We start from the raw sequence: 13,751 nt of genomic DNA, 5'->3' as shown, positions 1-13,751 counted from the left end.
CTAAAAAATGGAACTCTTCTGTATCACAATGATGGTGGTGGTTACACGATCCAATCATTTGTCAAAACACACAGAACTTGACACCATAAAGAGTGAATTTTACTTATTATAAAAAACAACCCAGATATGAAAGAAAATGAAAACGGAATACAAGCTCTAACAAATAAATCTAACTGTATTACAAATGAATACAGCTGTATGAAACTGCATGAAATAAAAGAACTAACCTAAAGTTATTTTGGATAACAGTATTTGACTAGACATTGTAGGGCTAGAGACAAAAGAACTATAAGCAAACACTGTACTCTAGTAAAAAAACTACGTTTCCCACAATGGGATGGGTAAGCAATTCAAAAAATACTTTAGGATGGAATAAATAAGTAAATATATTTTAGATAATGAGAGCCAGACCTTCCATGCCAGAGGAAGAAGTTATAGATAAGGAAAGGGTGAAAACTAGAATGAACAGTATTGTTGGATTGGAATCAAAGGTATCACTTTGAACTTTAAACAGGAATATAAACAGATAGATACAAAAATAAATGTAGATGGCTGCGTATGTAAGGGCTATTATACGTACTATACATATATTGTCAATCTATTTACTAAGATGGTCTAGAAGTAAGGAGACTCAAGAGCAATGAGCATTCCTAGCACCCAGATCTGGGTTTCTAAATAACATTTGCCAATAAAAGGAAAGTGGGTTACTTGAGGAAGTGGTTGATTCCAGGACTGAGACAGGGAAAATACAAGCACTTAGAGCATCTTATATTGTCAAAAAGTAAGGTAGTGCTCAAAAAGGATGGGGATAGAGCAAGATAAAAAGTCTATATACTGGGTGATTCTATTTCAAAAAGAGACAAAACTAATTGTTGGCAGTAGCCAAAATAATGGTGACTTTTGGTGGGGATCATGATTAGGAGAGGAGTCCAAGAGGTGGCTTCGAAAGTGCTGGAAGTGTTCCATTTCTTGATCTGGTGGTAGTGACACAGTGTGTTCACTTCAAGAAAAGTACCAATTTTGAAGGCATAAAAAAAAAAAAAACTATGTAAGATATTCTTCAAAAAAATTATGCAAGATATTCTATATTTTGATTATGGTGGTTGTTCATTGTTTTTAAGCAAAATATGTGTGCCTTTTATGATACGTAATCTATCCCTGAATAAACCTGACTTAAAGGTCTTTTCAGAAATAAATGCTATAATATGGCTAACATTGCCTAGGGTAGGCTGTCTTCCATTTTCTAGCTTTGATAGAAAGGTAGGAGTTGAAAGACGTCTCATTTCTTGACAGACCTGAGGTCACTAAACCATACAAACCATGCCCCACAGATATTATTTTGTTAAGAATGTGACTGTTCCACATTTATTTCAAATTATTTTTATTTTATTTTAATTATTTAAATTATTTTATTAAATTTATTCTAAATTATTTTCGACCACTTGGCTAATTAAAGAACACTGACATTTGCAGTTACAAAAATCTAAAAATGGAACATGAGTTAATAACTAGTTGTTTACATTCATAGTTAAGAAACACATATTCTTTAAAATCTCCTCTGGTAAGAACTTTTCTCTATGAATGCCAGACACATACATTCTGAAAGAATGCTATTTAATTTGTTCTATCCACACCATCACCAACCTATGCCAACAAGATCATCATTTAAAGTTGGTTTGGCTGTAGTAGAGAAAACATTTTCAAAATGATTTATAATAATATTTTGTAGCAGTAGGACTTGTGATGATGTGCTGACATTATTCTTCCAGCTGCTGAGATTGCTTGCCTTTAGAGTTTACATTTCCTATTGCACTTTCTGTGCTTTATGCCTACCAGAATCGCAAATCACAGTGACCTTATCTTATAGAGTAATGGACAGCGCTGTTTTCAAAGAACATGAAAACTTAACTAGCAAATGGGGTGATAAGTTTCTTTAAGGACTTAGGAACGGGAAGACAAGTAACTTCAATAACCCTATTTACTTATAACGAAATGACAAAGGCACTAGGATGTGACTATCTTCAATTATAAGCTCCTCAAAGGCGGGAGACTATTTAAGGTAACATGTAGATGTTTTTGTCATAGTGGATGGGTCCTTGATACTCTGATTGATCGGGAAAGAGAAGCGTTCATCAAGGCCTGACTTATGGAAGTAATGATGCACAGTTGCTAAAAGCATCTTTTACTGTTCTGTTTCCATCATACCTCAGGACCATAGAACTGGAGGCAACAGTATCAGATCACCTAATTCAATGGTTTTCAAAGTGAGAGATGAAGGACAGGCAGCAGAAGGGAGCTCTTGCTCACAAATACACAACCCTACACTTCTCTTCCCCTAGCCTCCTCCACCCTCCTTCTCTTGTCTAGGATGTGTCACTTGCATACTCCTACAGAGATGTATCAGATTGAGGGGAAGGAATTCTAATGAAGGCAGGGCTGTATTTACCAAAAGCCCACGGGGTGATTCTCATAGAATAGCACCAGTCTTCCAGTTGAAAACCTCTGACCTCATCTATTTTCTCCCTTTCAGCGAAATTATAACTCAAACAACGCAGAAAGAAATCTGAAAGTATTCAGAAAATTCTACCAGTTATTCTTCAGTGGACTTATTGCCTCCTAAGAGCCACTGCGTGAAATGTATTATTTTCAATTTAGAATAAAAGTGTTATTGTTTTTCCAATATTTAGTGATATATTTAATACAGAAACTTGGAGAAATATAAACTTTCTATGGACATATGTTCCACATTTGTATGTATGTATGTATTATGTATATGTGTATATGAATATGTACACGTATATAAAATATTTTCAGTACAATCCCTAATATAATAAAGTGTTACTATATGAAGACCTCATTAGTATCTGCTGTCCAATAGGTAATGAAAACCTTTAGTCTTAACTTTCCTAAAGTTTATAGACACAGAAATGATTTCCTTGACCTGACTCACATCATACCTAACAAGTTCATTCAACATTTATTAAAAGGATCAACATGGACAGAATCATCTTTTCTATCCTGTCCTTCATTCCCAGATTCTGACTCATTACTTTCCAGAGTTCCCCCCAACCCCCATGTGCCCCGAAAGCTTGGAATCCAATTAGCCTGCAAGCAACGAAAACAATGACTGATAGTGACAAAACCCCTGGGCTTGATGGATACAGAGGACGCACACCCAACTGAAATCACGGCGGCCAAAAAACCAGGGTAACTGGGAAAGCCTTTAGATTCACAGGCAACTTAGAGGAGAGGAATTCAAAGAATTACATTCATAAAACAAGAGAAAGTGGTTTATAGATGCCATATCTGAAAAGGGGAAAGGTCTCTAGAATTAAAACCAAGGAAACTGATTTCGTTATATTATTGCTAAAGGCCACAAACTTAGCAGTGATCATTTAAAATACTCTACAGTGTGAGGTTTAAGGAACAATGATTTCTAATTAGTGTTTTAATAAGTGTGTTAGCACTGCTTTGTGTCATTCTGGAATGTCACTTTTGGTAAATTAAGGGACACTTTCCCTTCCCATCTTCCATCAGTATTTTAATGCTAGGAGGTGGGAAAAAGCTGATCCATATTCAAGAGGAAAGGAGGAAAAACAATAGCAAATTGGCATCTCTTGTGTGGATTGCCCCACAGGCCAAGCATTTTTATGTTCTTAATCATTATTAAATGACTTAACATGACACCCAGAGCCTGGCGAATGATTGCATCCTGACATGAGAACGAATTACAAATGAAATGAAAGATCAAGCCGTATTAGAGGATTGCCTCTGGGAAATGAAAATCTTTAATTCTCTTTTATTATTGACATTTATTTGGCTGCCATGAATAACAACATAGCAAAGAGATTCAGCTATGCTTGTGCACTGAATAGCTTATCCCAAGGCTCAAAACTGCATTAACATTTATCATGTTTGCTTTGGTAGCTGACACCACTGAACAGATTCTCTATCCATCTTGTATTTATCATGCATTGCAGATATAGTGCATCCTCTAATTTAAGTTCATTTTCATATAGTAGAAACAGCAAAGATTAGTCAGTGTCTTTCCTCAAATAAATTCCTGCTGGTTAGCATTCCGAAGAATGGTTTAATAGATTTAATAAAGAACAAAATGAGTCGACAAGGAAACTCAGTCACAGGAAGGGGAGGCTAATTTTAAAGGTTTCAATTTGGGGAAATTCGCGCAAATTCACAATGAGGAAGACACTTGTACAATATGTGTATCTGGAATAAAGCCTTAAAATAAATGTCTCCATAAAGAGCAACCAAATAGCATTTTACGAATCTGAAGGCAGTACGACAGTCCTATAAGATAAGAAGTCTGCATGTTTTTCACTTTTCTAAATGGTGTTCATTGCTAACACAGGCATAGGCCACGTACTATAGGAAGACAGCAATTCAGATAGCTCTCAACGCAGGGATATCTTTTCATGACTTATTTCTTTTCTCTCTTGTACAAATTAACAACATGGCTTTTCCTGTCACAACAATAAAACATTATACAGTACCTGGTGCCTTTGCTCACATGATCCTCTGACTAGATTGCCCTCCTTTCTAGAATTCAAGGCTGAGCAAAGATATCAATGTATTTTGGGAAAACCACTTACTATCTCTGAAGCTTATTTGAAAATTTAATTTTCACTTCTCTTTCTTTCTGTTCTTTATACTTTAATTATGAAAAAATTTAAACATATATACAAGTGGAGGTAATAACATAATGACCACCCCCCCGATACCTATTACCCAATTTCCACAATTTCATTTCATCTATAACCCCACTTCACTATTCACCACTAACTGAATTATTTTGAAACGAATATTTTTGAAGTAAATTTCTGAATCTTGCTTTTGACAATTCTAAAATAAGACAGTTGGAATGGATTAATTCTAGGGTCCCTACTCCCCAAAATCTGACAATGATTGCTTTGACCCTTTTCAACCTTATATATTTAATTCAACAAAAATTTACTGCATATCCACTCTAACATCTTCCTTCAAACTTTATTGATTTTCTTCTCTGATTCAATACAACCCATACAGTCTGCATCAATAATTAAGAAGTATAATTATACTTCCTTGTATTCATATATTGATATATGTTAATTTTATTTTCGAGTTAGATCTTTAAGACTCATCTCTTAACTTTCAGTGTTCAGCAGAGTATTGAATAAATACAAATGTAATAATTGCTACTGTTGATAATCATTAATTATGCGATTGGTTTAATCTTAAATTAAAAGATTTGTGTTTTAGCTTTAATGGTAGGTAGCATTGTATTGACAATATTAATCATCTTAATCTATAAAATGTTTGTTGACTAGATGAAATGCCTATTCTCTGAGTGCTATAAAACAGATGGCTGAGTAAAAACAGAAGCCAAAGTTCTCCTTCTTAAGACTTAAAACTGAGGAAGTTCTAGATTTTATTTGTTCATGGTTAGATAAACCAATTTTATTCGACACAGGTATTTGGTAAATAAAATGTATTTTCTTTTTCAGGACAGACATTTCTAGACTGATAATATTTCCAAAATATCAAAGTAAATATATTAAAACAAAGTGGATTTACTCAACTGAATTTTCGTAAATCATCTTCGTGAAAATGAAATCTTTTCTATTGTGATAGAAGGTAGGTATATTTATTAAAATAAAAAACTGTAAAAGGTACATTTTCATAGAAATAGGACAAACAGTCCTAAACTTTACATGGAATCACAAAAGACCCTGAAAAGCCAAAGCAATCTTGAAAAAGAAGAACAAGTTTGGAGGCATCTAATATAGATTTCAAACTATATCACAAGATATGGTAATCAAAACAGCATGGTACTCACATAAAAACAGACACAAAGAGATCAATGGAACAACACAGAAGGCCCAGAAATAAACCCACACACATATGGTCAATTGATTTATGAAAAAGGAGCCATGAATATACACAATGATGAAAGAATAGTTTCTTCAATAAATGGTGGTGGGAAAAACTGGACAGCCATAAAAAGAGAATGAAACTGGGCCACTATCTTACAACAAAAATCACCTCAAAATGGATTAAAGCCTTAAAAATAAGACTTGAAACCATAAAACTCTTAAAAGAACAAATGGTGGGGGGTGGGGGGGAAGTTCCCTGACATTGGTTTGGCAACAATTTGTGTGTGTTTTTTTATTTGACACCACAAACAAAGGCCACAAAAGCAAAAATAAACAAGTTGGGAGTACATTAAACTAGAAAAAACTTCTGTACAGCAAAGGAAACCACCAACAAAATGAAAAGTCAACGTATGGAATGGGAGAAAATATTTGCAAATCATATGTCTAATAAGGGGCTACTATCCAAGATATATGAAGAACTCATACAACTCAATAACAACAAAAATCCAATTAAAAAATGGACAGAGCTGAATGGACATTTTCCCAAAGAAGACATGCAAATGGCCAATAAATACATGCAAAGGTGCTCAACATCACTAATCATTAGGGAAATGCAAATCAAAGCCACAATGACATATCACCTCTCACCTATTCAGTGGCTATCATCAAAAAGACAAGAAATAAGTATTGGCAAGGACATAGAACCTTTGTGCACTGTTGGTGGAAATATAAATTGGTGCACCAAATATGGAAAACAGTACGGAGTTTCCTCAACAAATTAAAAATGGAACTACCATATGATCCAGCAATTCCAAGTCTGGGTATTTATTTGAAGGAAATGACAACACTAACTCAAAATGCCTGCACCCTCATGTTCACTGCAGCATTATTTACAATAGCCAAACTAAGTGGTCCATTTGATGGATGAATAGATAAAGAAAATGTGATACACACACACACACACACACACACACACGTGTGTGCAGGACAAATAATGTATGATCTCACTTGCATGTGGAATCTAAAAAAGACCGAAACTCTTAGATACAGAGAACAGATTGGTAATTGCCAGTGGCAGTTTTGTATGTATGTGTGTGTGAGCAAAATGAATGAAGGTGGTAAAAAGAAGAAAAAAAGGACATTGTTTTAAGCAAATTACAATAGAAAGAATTCAGAATTTTGTTACAAATACTTAATCACACAGTTATCACATATACCTGTAGCCATTATAGTGTCTTCACTCCCTTGGGTGAAAACCACGACTCGCTGCCTCTTTGAGTTCACCTTTGGCAGAGCTTGTGTCCTTTTGGCTATCTCTTTAATGTCATCAGTCTATTAATAGAAAGAAAGAAAGAAAACAAATGAAACTCAAAACTGTATTAATAAAGCAATTATTAGTAGATTAAAGATTTAGCTTCTTATGTTCAAAATAAGAGTTATTATTTAAAAATTTTAACCACATACAAAAGTAAATAGAATAGTACAATAACTTTCAAGGAGCCCACCATCAAACTGTAACCATTCTAAATTTATGATGTATCTTATTTCATCTACACCCTCATCCACCCACCTTTCATATTATTTTGAAGCAATTCCCAGATACTATATATTGTCGTCTGTAAATGTTTTAGTATGTATCCCTGAAAGACAACTTAAACACAACCACATAACTATTATCATATTTTAAAAAATAAACAATAATGTCTTAATATCAGCAAACATCCAGTTAGTTCTCAAATTTCCAATAAAAGATTTGTAAAAAGAAAAATGCTGAATTATTTTAGGTTTACAGAGCGTAATTATGCTGACTCCAGAAATAATACAGTTGTTATCATGCCAAATTTTTCAAAGAACTAAAATGAAAGAGATACTAACCGTTTCCTACAGACTTTTTTAAAAGATAAAGTTAAAGTTCAAATTAATTCTAGAAACCCTGATGTTGTTATTCGTATCACACAGGCCATGAAGTTTTATATCATAAATGTTTTTGACTTGAAGTCTAACTCCTAAGCTATTGGTAGGATGTTTAGAATCATGTTTTCACTGATTTTGGATAACTTGAAAATTCATGTCTGAATTCAATGGGCCGCTAAAACTGCCCACAGTTTTTGTTTGTTGGTTAGGACTTCGTAGTACTACTGTGCAAAGTCTCAAAAAGTTATGGAGAGGAAAACACATACCAGAGGGGAAATGGATCTGAGTGGCATCAGGAAGTTAATTGGTATGACAACCGTTAGTGAAATACTCATGCTGCTTGTTTCCTAAATACTTAAGAAATTACAGAGGATGTATGAAGCTGAGCTTCTACTACACCTAACACAATAATTCCAGAGGACTGTTGCTTCTGAAAAGAATAGCCACTTGTGGTAGGCCATTGCTGCTGACCTTTCAAACATGCTGACTATTTCACTTTTGGTTGTTCATTTTAAAACAGAACTAAGCTTGCACTCGGATACAATGCCCTCAGTTTTGGAGAAACACTCTTAGAAATGACTAGTTAAAACAAACAAAAAAGAAATTGTCACCCCACTAAATTTAATTTAAAAAAAAGAAAGAAAAAACAGAAACGACTAGTTACAGATGAAAGGACCAAAAAATTGCCATATAATAATGTCTTCATTCTCTCAAATAAATGTATACATTTAATGAAAATGCCTCACATATATTCTCCCACCCTCCTTACCACACATATATTTTTACTACTGTAGGATTTTTGCTTATGATTGAGTACAGTTCATATTTAATAAAGATAAGAGGCAAACTCCAGGAATAGATTCACTTTATCATCTTGGGAGCAACATCTTATGCATGTACTGGATGCTTTTTAAATAGAGGTCTTTCTTCAAGGTGGTATAAGGAATAAATTAAGAATGAGATTCCACTATTATCTTCTACCAACTCTGTGGGAAGATATGTTTTTTTATGGAGCTTTGGTCACCTAATCAAGGAAATCTTTCGTATGTCTCAAATTAAATCTTATAAAACTGGCAATTCAAGATTGAAATAAACTTCCCAAATATACAACATAAATCTTTGCAGATGGTTACACTTTATTCTATTTGTATCCACATCCCCAATTCATAGAAAACCTTTCTTTCCCTCCAGGATAACTGGCAGTGAGCAACAAATCCAAATTTCTCATGTGCCTTCGGGAGGCATTGCTTTGCCTTCAGTGGTTGATCCCCATCTAGTATAAAAACTTTTCTTAAAACCTCAATTTTGTCTTCCCGAAGTTACGTACATATTTCTAGTTTGGCAGTCACCCCTGCCCCCTGTCAGATTTCTTCTCCCTTATACCTGGGCTAATATATCTTAACAGAATGATGACATTACAAGGGATTTAGAGTATGACACACTTGGATTTGTGTACCTTGAGCAGGTAAATAAAACTCTCTGAGGCTCCATTTCCTCATCTATAATACTAAGAAAAGATTTATGGTAAAAGATGTTGGGAGAGAAGTATGCTAAAATTAATGGGCAAAAACTTGAAGATAATCATGGTATTTGCATAGTCCCAAAGTACAAGTATCTCCCCCTAAGATACTTATTCATTACAAAAGGCATAATAATTAAGAAAGTTAACAGGTGTCACTTGACCTACGTGATCAACTTTAGTGATGTTAAAATTTAGTGGGAGAAATAGGATATTTGCATAGTCCTACATTATCGCCCCTAAGATATTTATTAACTACACTGGGAAATTAGTCACTTGACAGAGGATAAACTGCAAACACTGCCTTAACCCAGTGATCAAGGTAAACATCAGCAACAACAAGACACGGGGACATCCTGTATGTCACTGAGACGATGCACTGAGAAGGGCACATCACTTCTGTGGTATTTCTGGCAAAAATGCATAAACTCAACTTAATTATGAGAAAATATCGGGCAAACCCAAATTGAGGGACAATCTACAAAATGACTGACAAGTACTCTTCAAAAGTATCAAGATCATGAACAAGGAAAGTGAGAAACTGTTGCAGATGGGAAGAGAGTAAGGAGACATGACAAACAAATGCCAACGGATTCGATTCTGGAAGAGAAAAAGGAAATTAGGAGAAAGACTGATGAAATCAGAATAAAGACCGAAGTTCAGTTTGTTTGTATTGTACCAATGTGAGTTTCCTGTGTTTGATCACTATACTTTGGTTATGTAAGAGGTTAAGATTAGGGGAAGTTAAGAGAAAGGTATCTGGGAACTATTATTTTTGCGAATTTTCTAAGTCTAAAATGTTTCAAAATAAAAAGTTAATAGTAATTGTTGTGGGGATGAAGGAGGATAAGGTGACTGAAAGAGGTTAATGCAATGTTTAGCACATCCTAAGTACTTAATAAATATTAATATCTTTCTTCTAATGACAATCATTTTAATGACTGTCCCAAACTATCACATCCTGAGGTTGCCCACGAATCTTCAGAAAGAGCCTCAAGAGTTTTCAGTACTGAGAATTCAATTGTGGTCTCCAATAAGGAAGGAGTAAAAGAAAAGGTGGGAGGAGAAGTAGAAGAAAGCTCATACAATGTAGCTATAAGCCATGTCTACAGCTCTAAAGTACTCATTAAATCTCAGCTACTCTAGGCAGTAGGTACTATAACTACATCTTCATGTTACAGATGAAGAAACTGAGTCATGGAGAGGTGAAGTAACTTCCTAAGGTCATAAATATACTAGTTGGTGAAGCCAGGTCCAGCACCCACTCCAGGGATTACATTCCTCACCATTATCCCAGGCTACCCACAGCTTATACTACTTCCATGAACTTGAGCAGTGTGCTTTCTGTTGTTATCATAAAACTATACCATGTTTATCCGAAATCATTTTTCTGCCACATTCACAAGTCATTGCCGATCCTGTATTTAAGTTTGCTGTTTTTTTCTTCATTATTCTGGCTTGTGTTTTACCCTAGTGAATTTCAGGGTTTTTTTTCAATTTCAAGACACTTCTCATTTTCCAAGGTCACTTGGAAATCTAATCTCCTCTGCCAACACATTAGAATGTGAAAGAGAAAGATGTGTAGTTTCTATAGTAAAGAGGAGTGAACTTAGAGAGCTGAGCTCAGGTTCCGGCTCCATTATATTAGCTGTGTGACCTTGCACAAGTCACGTAGCCTACTTTTTTCTATCTGTTGAACTGACATGGCAGTACTTGCCCTCCCGACCCTCAAAGGTTTGTGTGAATATTAAATGTATTGAAATGCTGAAAAACTATGAAGCATTTCATAAATATCAAATTATGCTTTTATTGTCACTGGTGATCACACATCTTAAATTCAGCATTGTCTTCTGAATGAAAGGGTATTCTCTCTTCCATTTTTAACAAGTTGGTGATACAAATGTGAAACAATGCTATCCAGTCCACCTACCCCTACAGAATACCAACTGTGGTGCCCCACTGAACCATGCTACACTGTTTTGTTTTCCAAAAAGAAACTCCCGTCATAATTATGATGTGCATGTGATGTGCCACTTTCTAGTCTTATCTCAGACTCCCTTCCTGCTCACTCACTCTGCTCCAGTCACACTGGCTGGCTGTCAGTTCTGGGAGTACATTGTACATTATGCGCCTCCATGTTTGGAGGCCTTTGTACTCTTGTTCCCTTTGCTTGAAATTTGTTTCCCTGTTTGATTGTTTTGCTTTTTTTCTGTCATGGCTAGATAATTGTATTTTTCAAGTTTTATTTCCTCATAGAGTTATTACACGGCCATCGTATCCAAAATAGGAACCCCTCCCACATTCTCTTTCCTAGTACACTCTCTGGTCATTTCTATTTAGTTTTCAGGGTCTATCAAAGTGTGAGGTCATAGCTAATACACAGTAAATACTTTTTTGAATGAATAAATAATTAAATGAAGAGAATTAGAAGACTATCTCGACTGTGTCCCTTAATCTAACTGTTTTAAAACTGTCCTCTAAGCAGCACGGTGCTCTCTTAGCCAGTAGGACCTTACTTAGTATCTTAGTGACAGAAAGTCGGGCTGATAGTCACTGCATTCTTTACATTTGTGAGGAACGTAAAGAATCTCAGAAAAATCTGGAAGAATTCTTTGGGAATCGACAGGTACTGAATATGCTCTGTGGACTTTCTATCCAGGACTGATCAACCTCTCCGTGATGGTGCAGACGTTTCTATCTGCACTGCTCACGATGGTAGTTCCTACCTTCAGCAGCTATAGTGCACTTGTGAGACTGAGGAACTGAATTTCAAATTGTACTTAATTTTAATTTAAATTAAGCCACATGTGGCCAGTGGATGCCATATTGGATAGCATAATTCAATACTTCTTTCTCTTAGTGTTATAAGATGATAGAGTCATTATTGGTCAGAGAAAGAAGACAAGTTTGCGATTCTCTGGATGGAAAATGGCAAAGGAATTTGTTCTATAGTCAGAAGTATTATATCTTAGACATACAAAACAAGGAAATTAAAATGTGTTGCTCAGAGTGAAAAGGAATAAATGATCCAGTAGAGATCAAATGATGAATTGTCTTCATCACTTGGCATATACTCTATTGCACAGAGAATGAAAATACAAAAAATATTTGTATTTAGGTTTTGGAAGTATTTTCTTCACTTTAATTTAAATCAATTTTTAATATAGCTTTTACAAGGCTTCATAATGAAACATGCTTTTTTTAAGTACCTATTTTTATTTAGTTACTAAAAATACAAACCTTTAATCAGTTCAGTTCAAGATAAGGTCGATTTAAAAACACATTGCAGTCTGAACTGATTTTCCAGAATAATAAAAGGCCTCATGAAACTTTTTTTATCCCAAGAATTGTCATTTTAAATTCTTAGCAGGTCTGTCATTTAAATCAGGCACTATGCAATTTTCTATCACCTATATATATATAAAAAAACCTCTCTTCTGCTTTGTGCTCTGCCCAGCTTCAGTTTTTATCTCCTTTTCCAGTGCCCTCCTAAGCTGCCTCTTCTTACTGAAAATTGCCCAATTCATTTTAAAGATTAAAGCTTTTTTTAAAAAAGAAAGATTATCTAAAATTTGCAGAGAAGCTAACGAGGATATCATAAACAATGCCACAGAGGGTACTTCCTGACGAATAAACACTGGTTATTTTTAGAGGCATCTGGATTGGTCTATTAGCAGACAGATCACTAGTGGCAATACTCAGTGGCTTTGGGAACTGATTGGGATTTAAAACAGAAAATGAGGGTAGGACTGCGGAGCTGGTGGGAAGAAAAAATTGCTCACCTTTCCTTTCTTTTAAATCTTTTCAATTCCTTCCTTTAATCCATGCCCCGAATTTAGAGGTAAAATTTAAGTTGGGAGTTGACAAAATGCAGATTTTGTCTAGTTCATCACACTAAACTTGAGAGCACTGACACCCTTCCATAGACCTTGAATGGTTAAGATAAAGGGATTTACTTTTGTTTGATTCTTTTTTTTAAAGGAGGGCACACAGCTCACAGTGGCCCACCTGGGGATCGAACCAGCAACCTGGGTGTTAGTGGCACCACGCTCTGAGCTAACTGAGTTAACCGGACACCCCTTTGTTTGATTCTTTAGAATACTAAGTTTCAAACTTATGTTTTCATAGAACTGTCTAATGAACTAAAACAAACAAAAGAACAGTGGCATTTAAAAATCATTGAATTTCTGTAGATATCAGTCTATGCTTGGATTATATTTTATTAACAATATTTACTTGTTAATAAGGCTGATAAATAAATAAGGTTAATAAAACAATATTTACTTGTTAAGAGGCTACTCTACTCATGGCTCTTATATATTCTGCCAGGTTCATAATACTTAGGGACCCCAGGAAGGGACACATCAAGATGCTGTGCGCTTTATGCAATCTAACAGATCACTGTCAACATCACCAACAGAAGAGTTTTGCTATGTCAGGAGGTAATA

General features: G+C 35.0%; 1 protein-coding gene across 6 annotated transcripts in view; it reads right to left on the bottom strand.

Annotated features, from left to right (window-relative positions):
• ADK (adenosine kinase) overlaps positions 1 to 13,751 on the bottom strand; it is a 458,470-nt gene that overhangs the window by 69,573 nt on the left and 375,146 nt on the right. For 5 of the 6 annotated variants that reach the window (XM_081073615.1, XM_081073618.1, XM_081073616.1 and 2 more), the window contains one exon: positions 7,088 to 7,202. The exons of the other annotated variant lie outside the window; for it this stretch is intronic. In XM_081073615.1, the coding sequence (XP_080929741.1) occupies positions 7,088 to 7,202 (115 nt within the window). The remainder of the gene's footprint in view (positions 1 to 7,087; positions 7,203 to 13,751) is intronic. 6 annotated transcript variants of the gene reach the window in all.

Source organism: Rhinolophus hipposideros (assembly GCF_964194185.1).
Source record: "Rhinolophus hipposideros genome assembly, chromosome: 15".
Taxonomy (NCBI): Eukaryota; Metazoa; Chordata; class Mammalia; order Chiroptera; family Rhinolophidae; genus Rhinolophus; species Rhinolophus hipposideros.
This window is presented reverse-complemented; position numbering and strand designations above follow the sequence as displayed.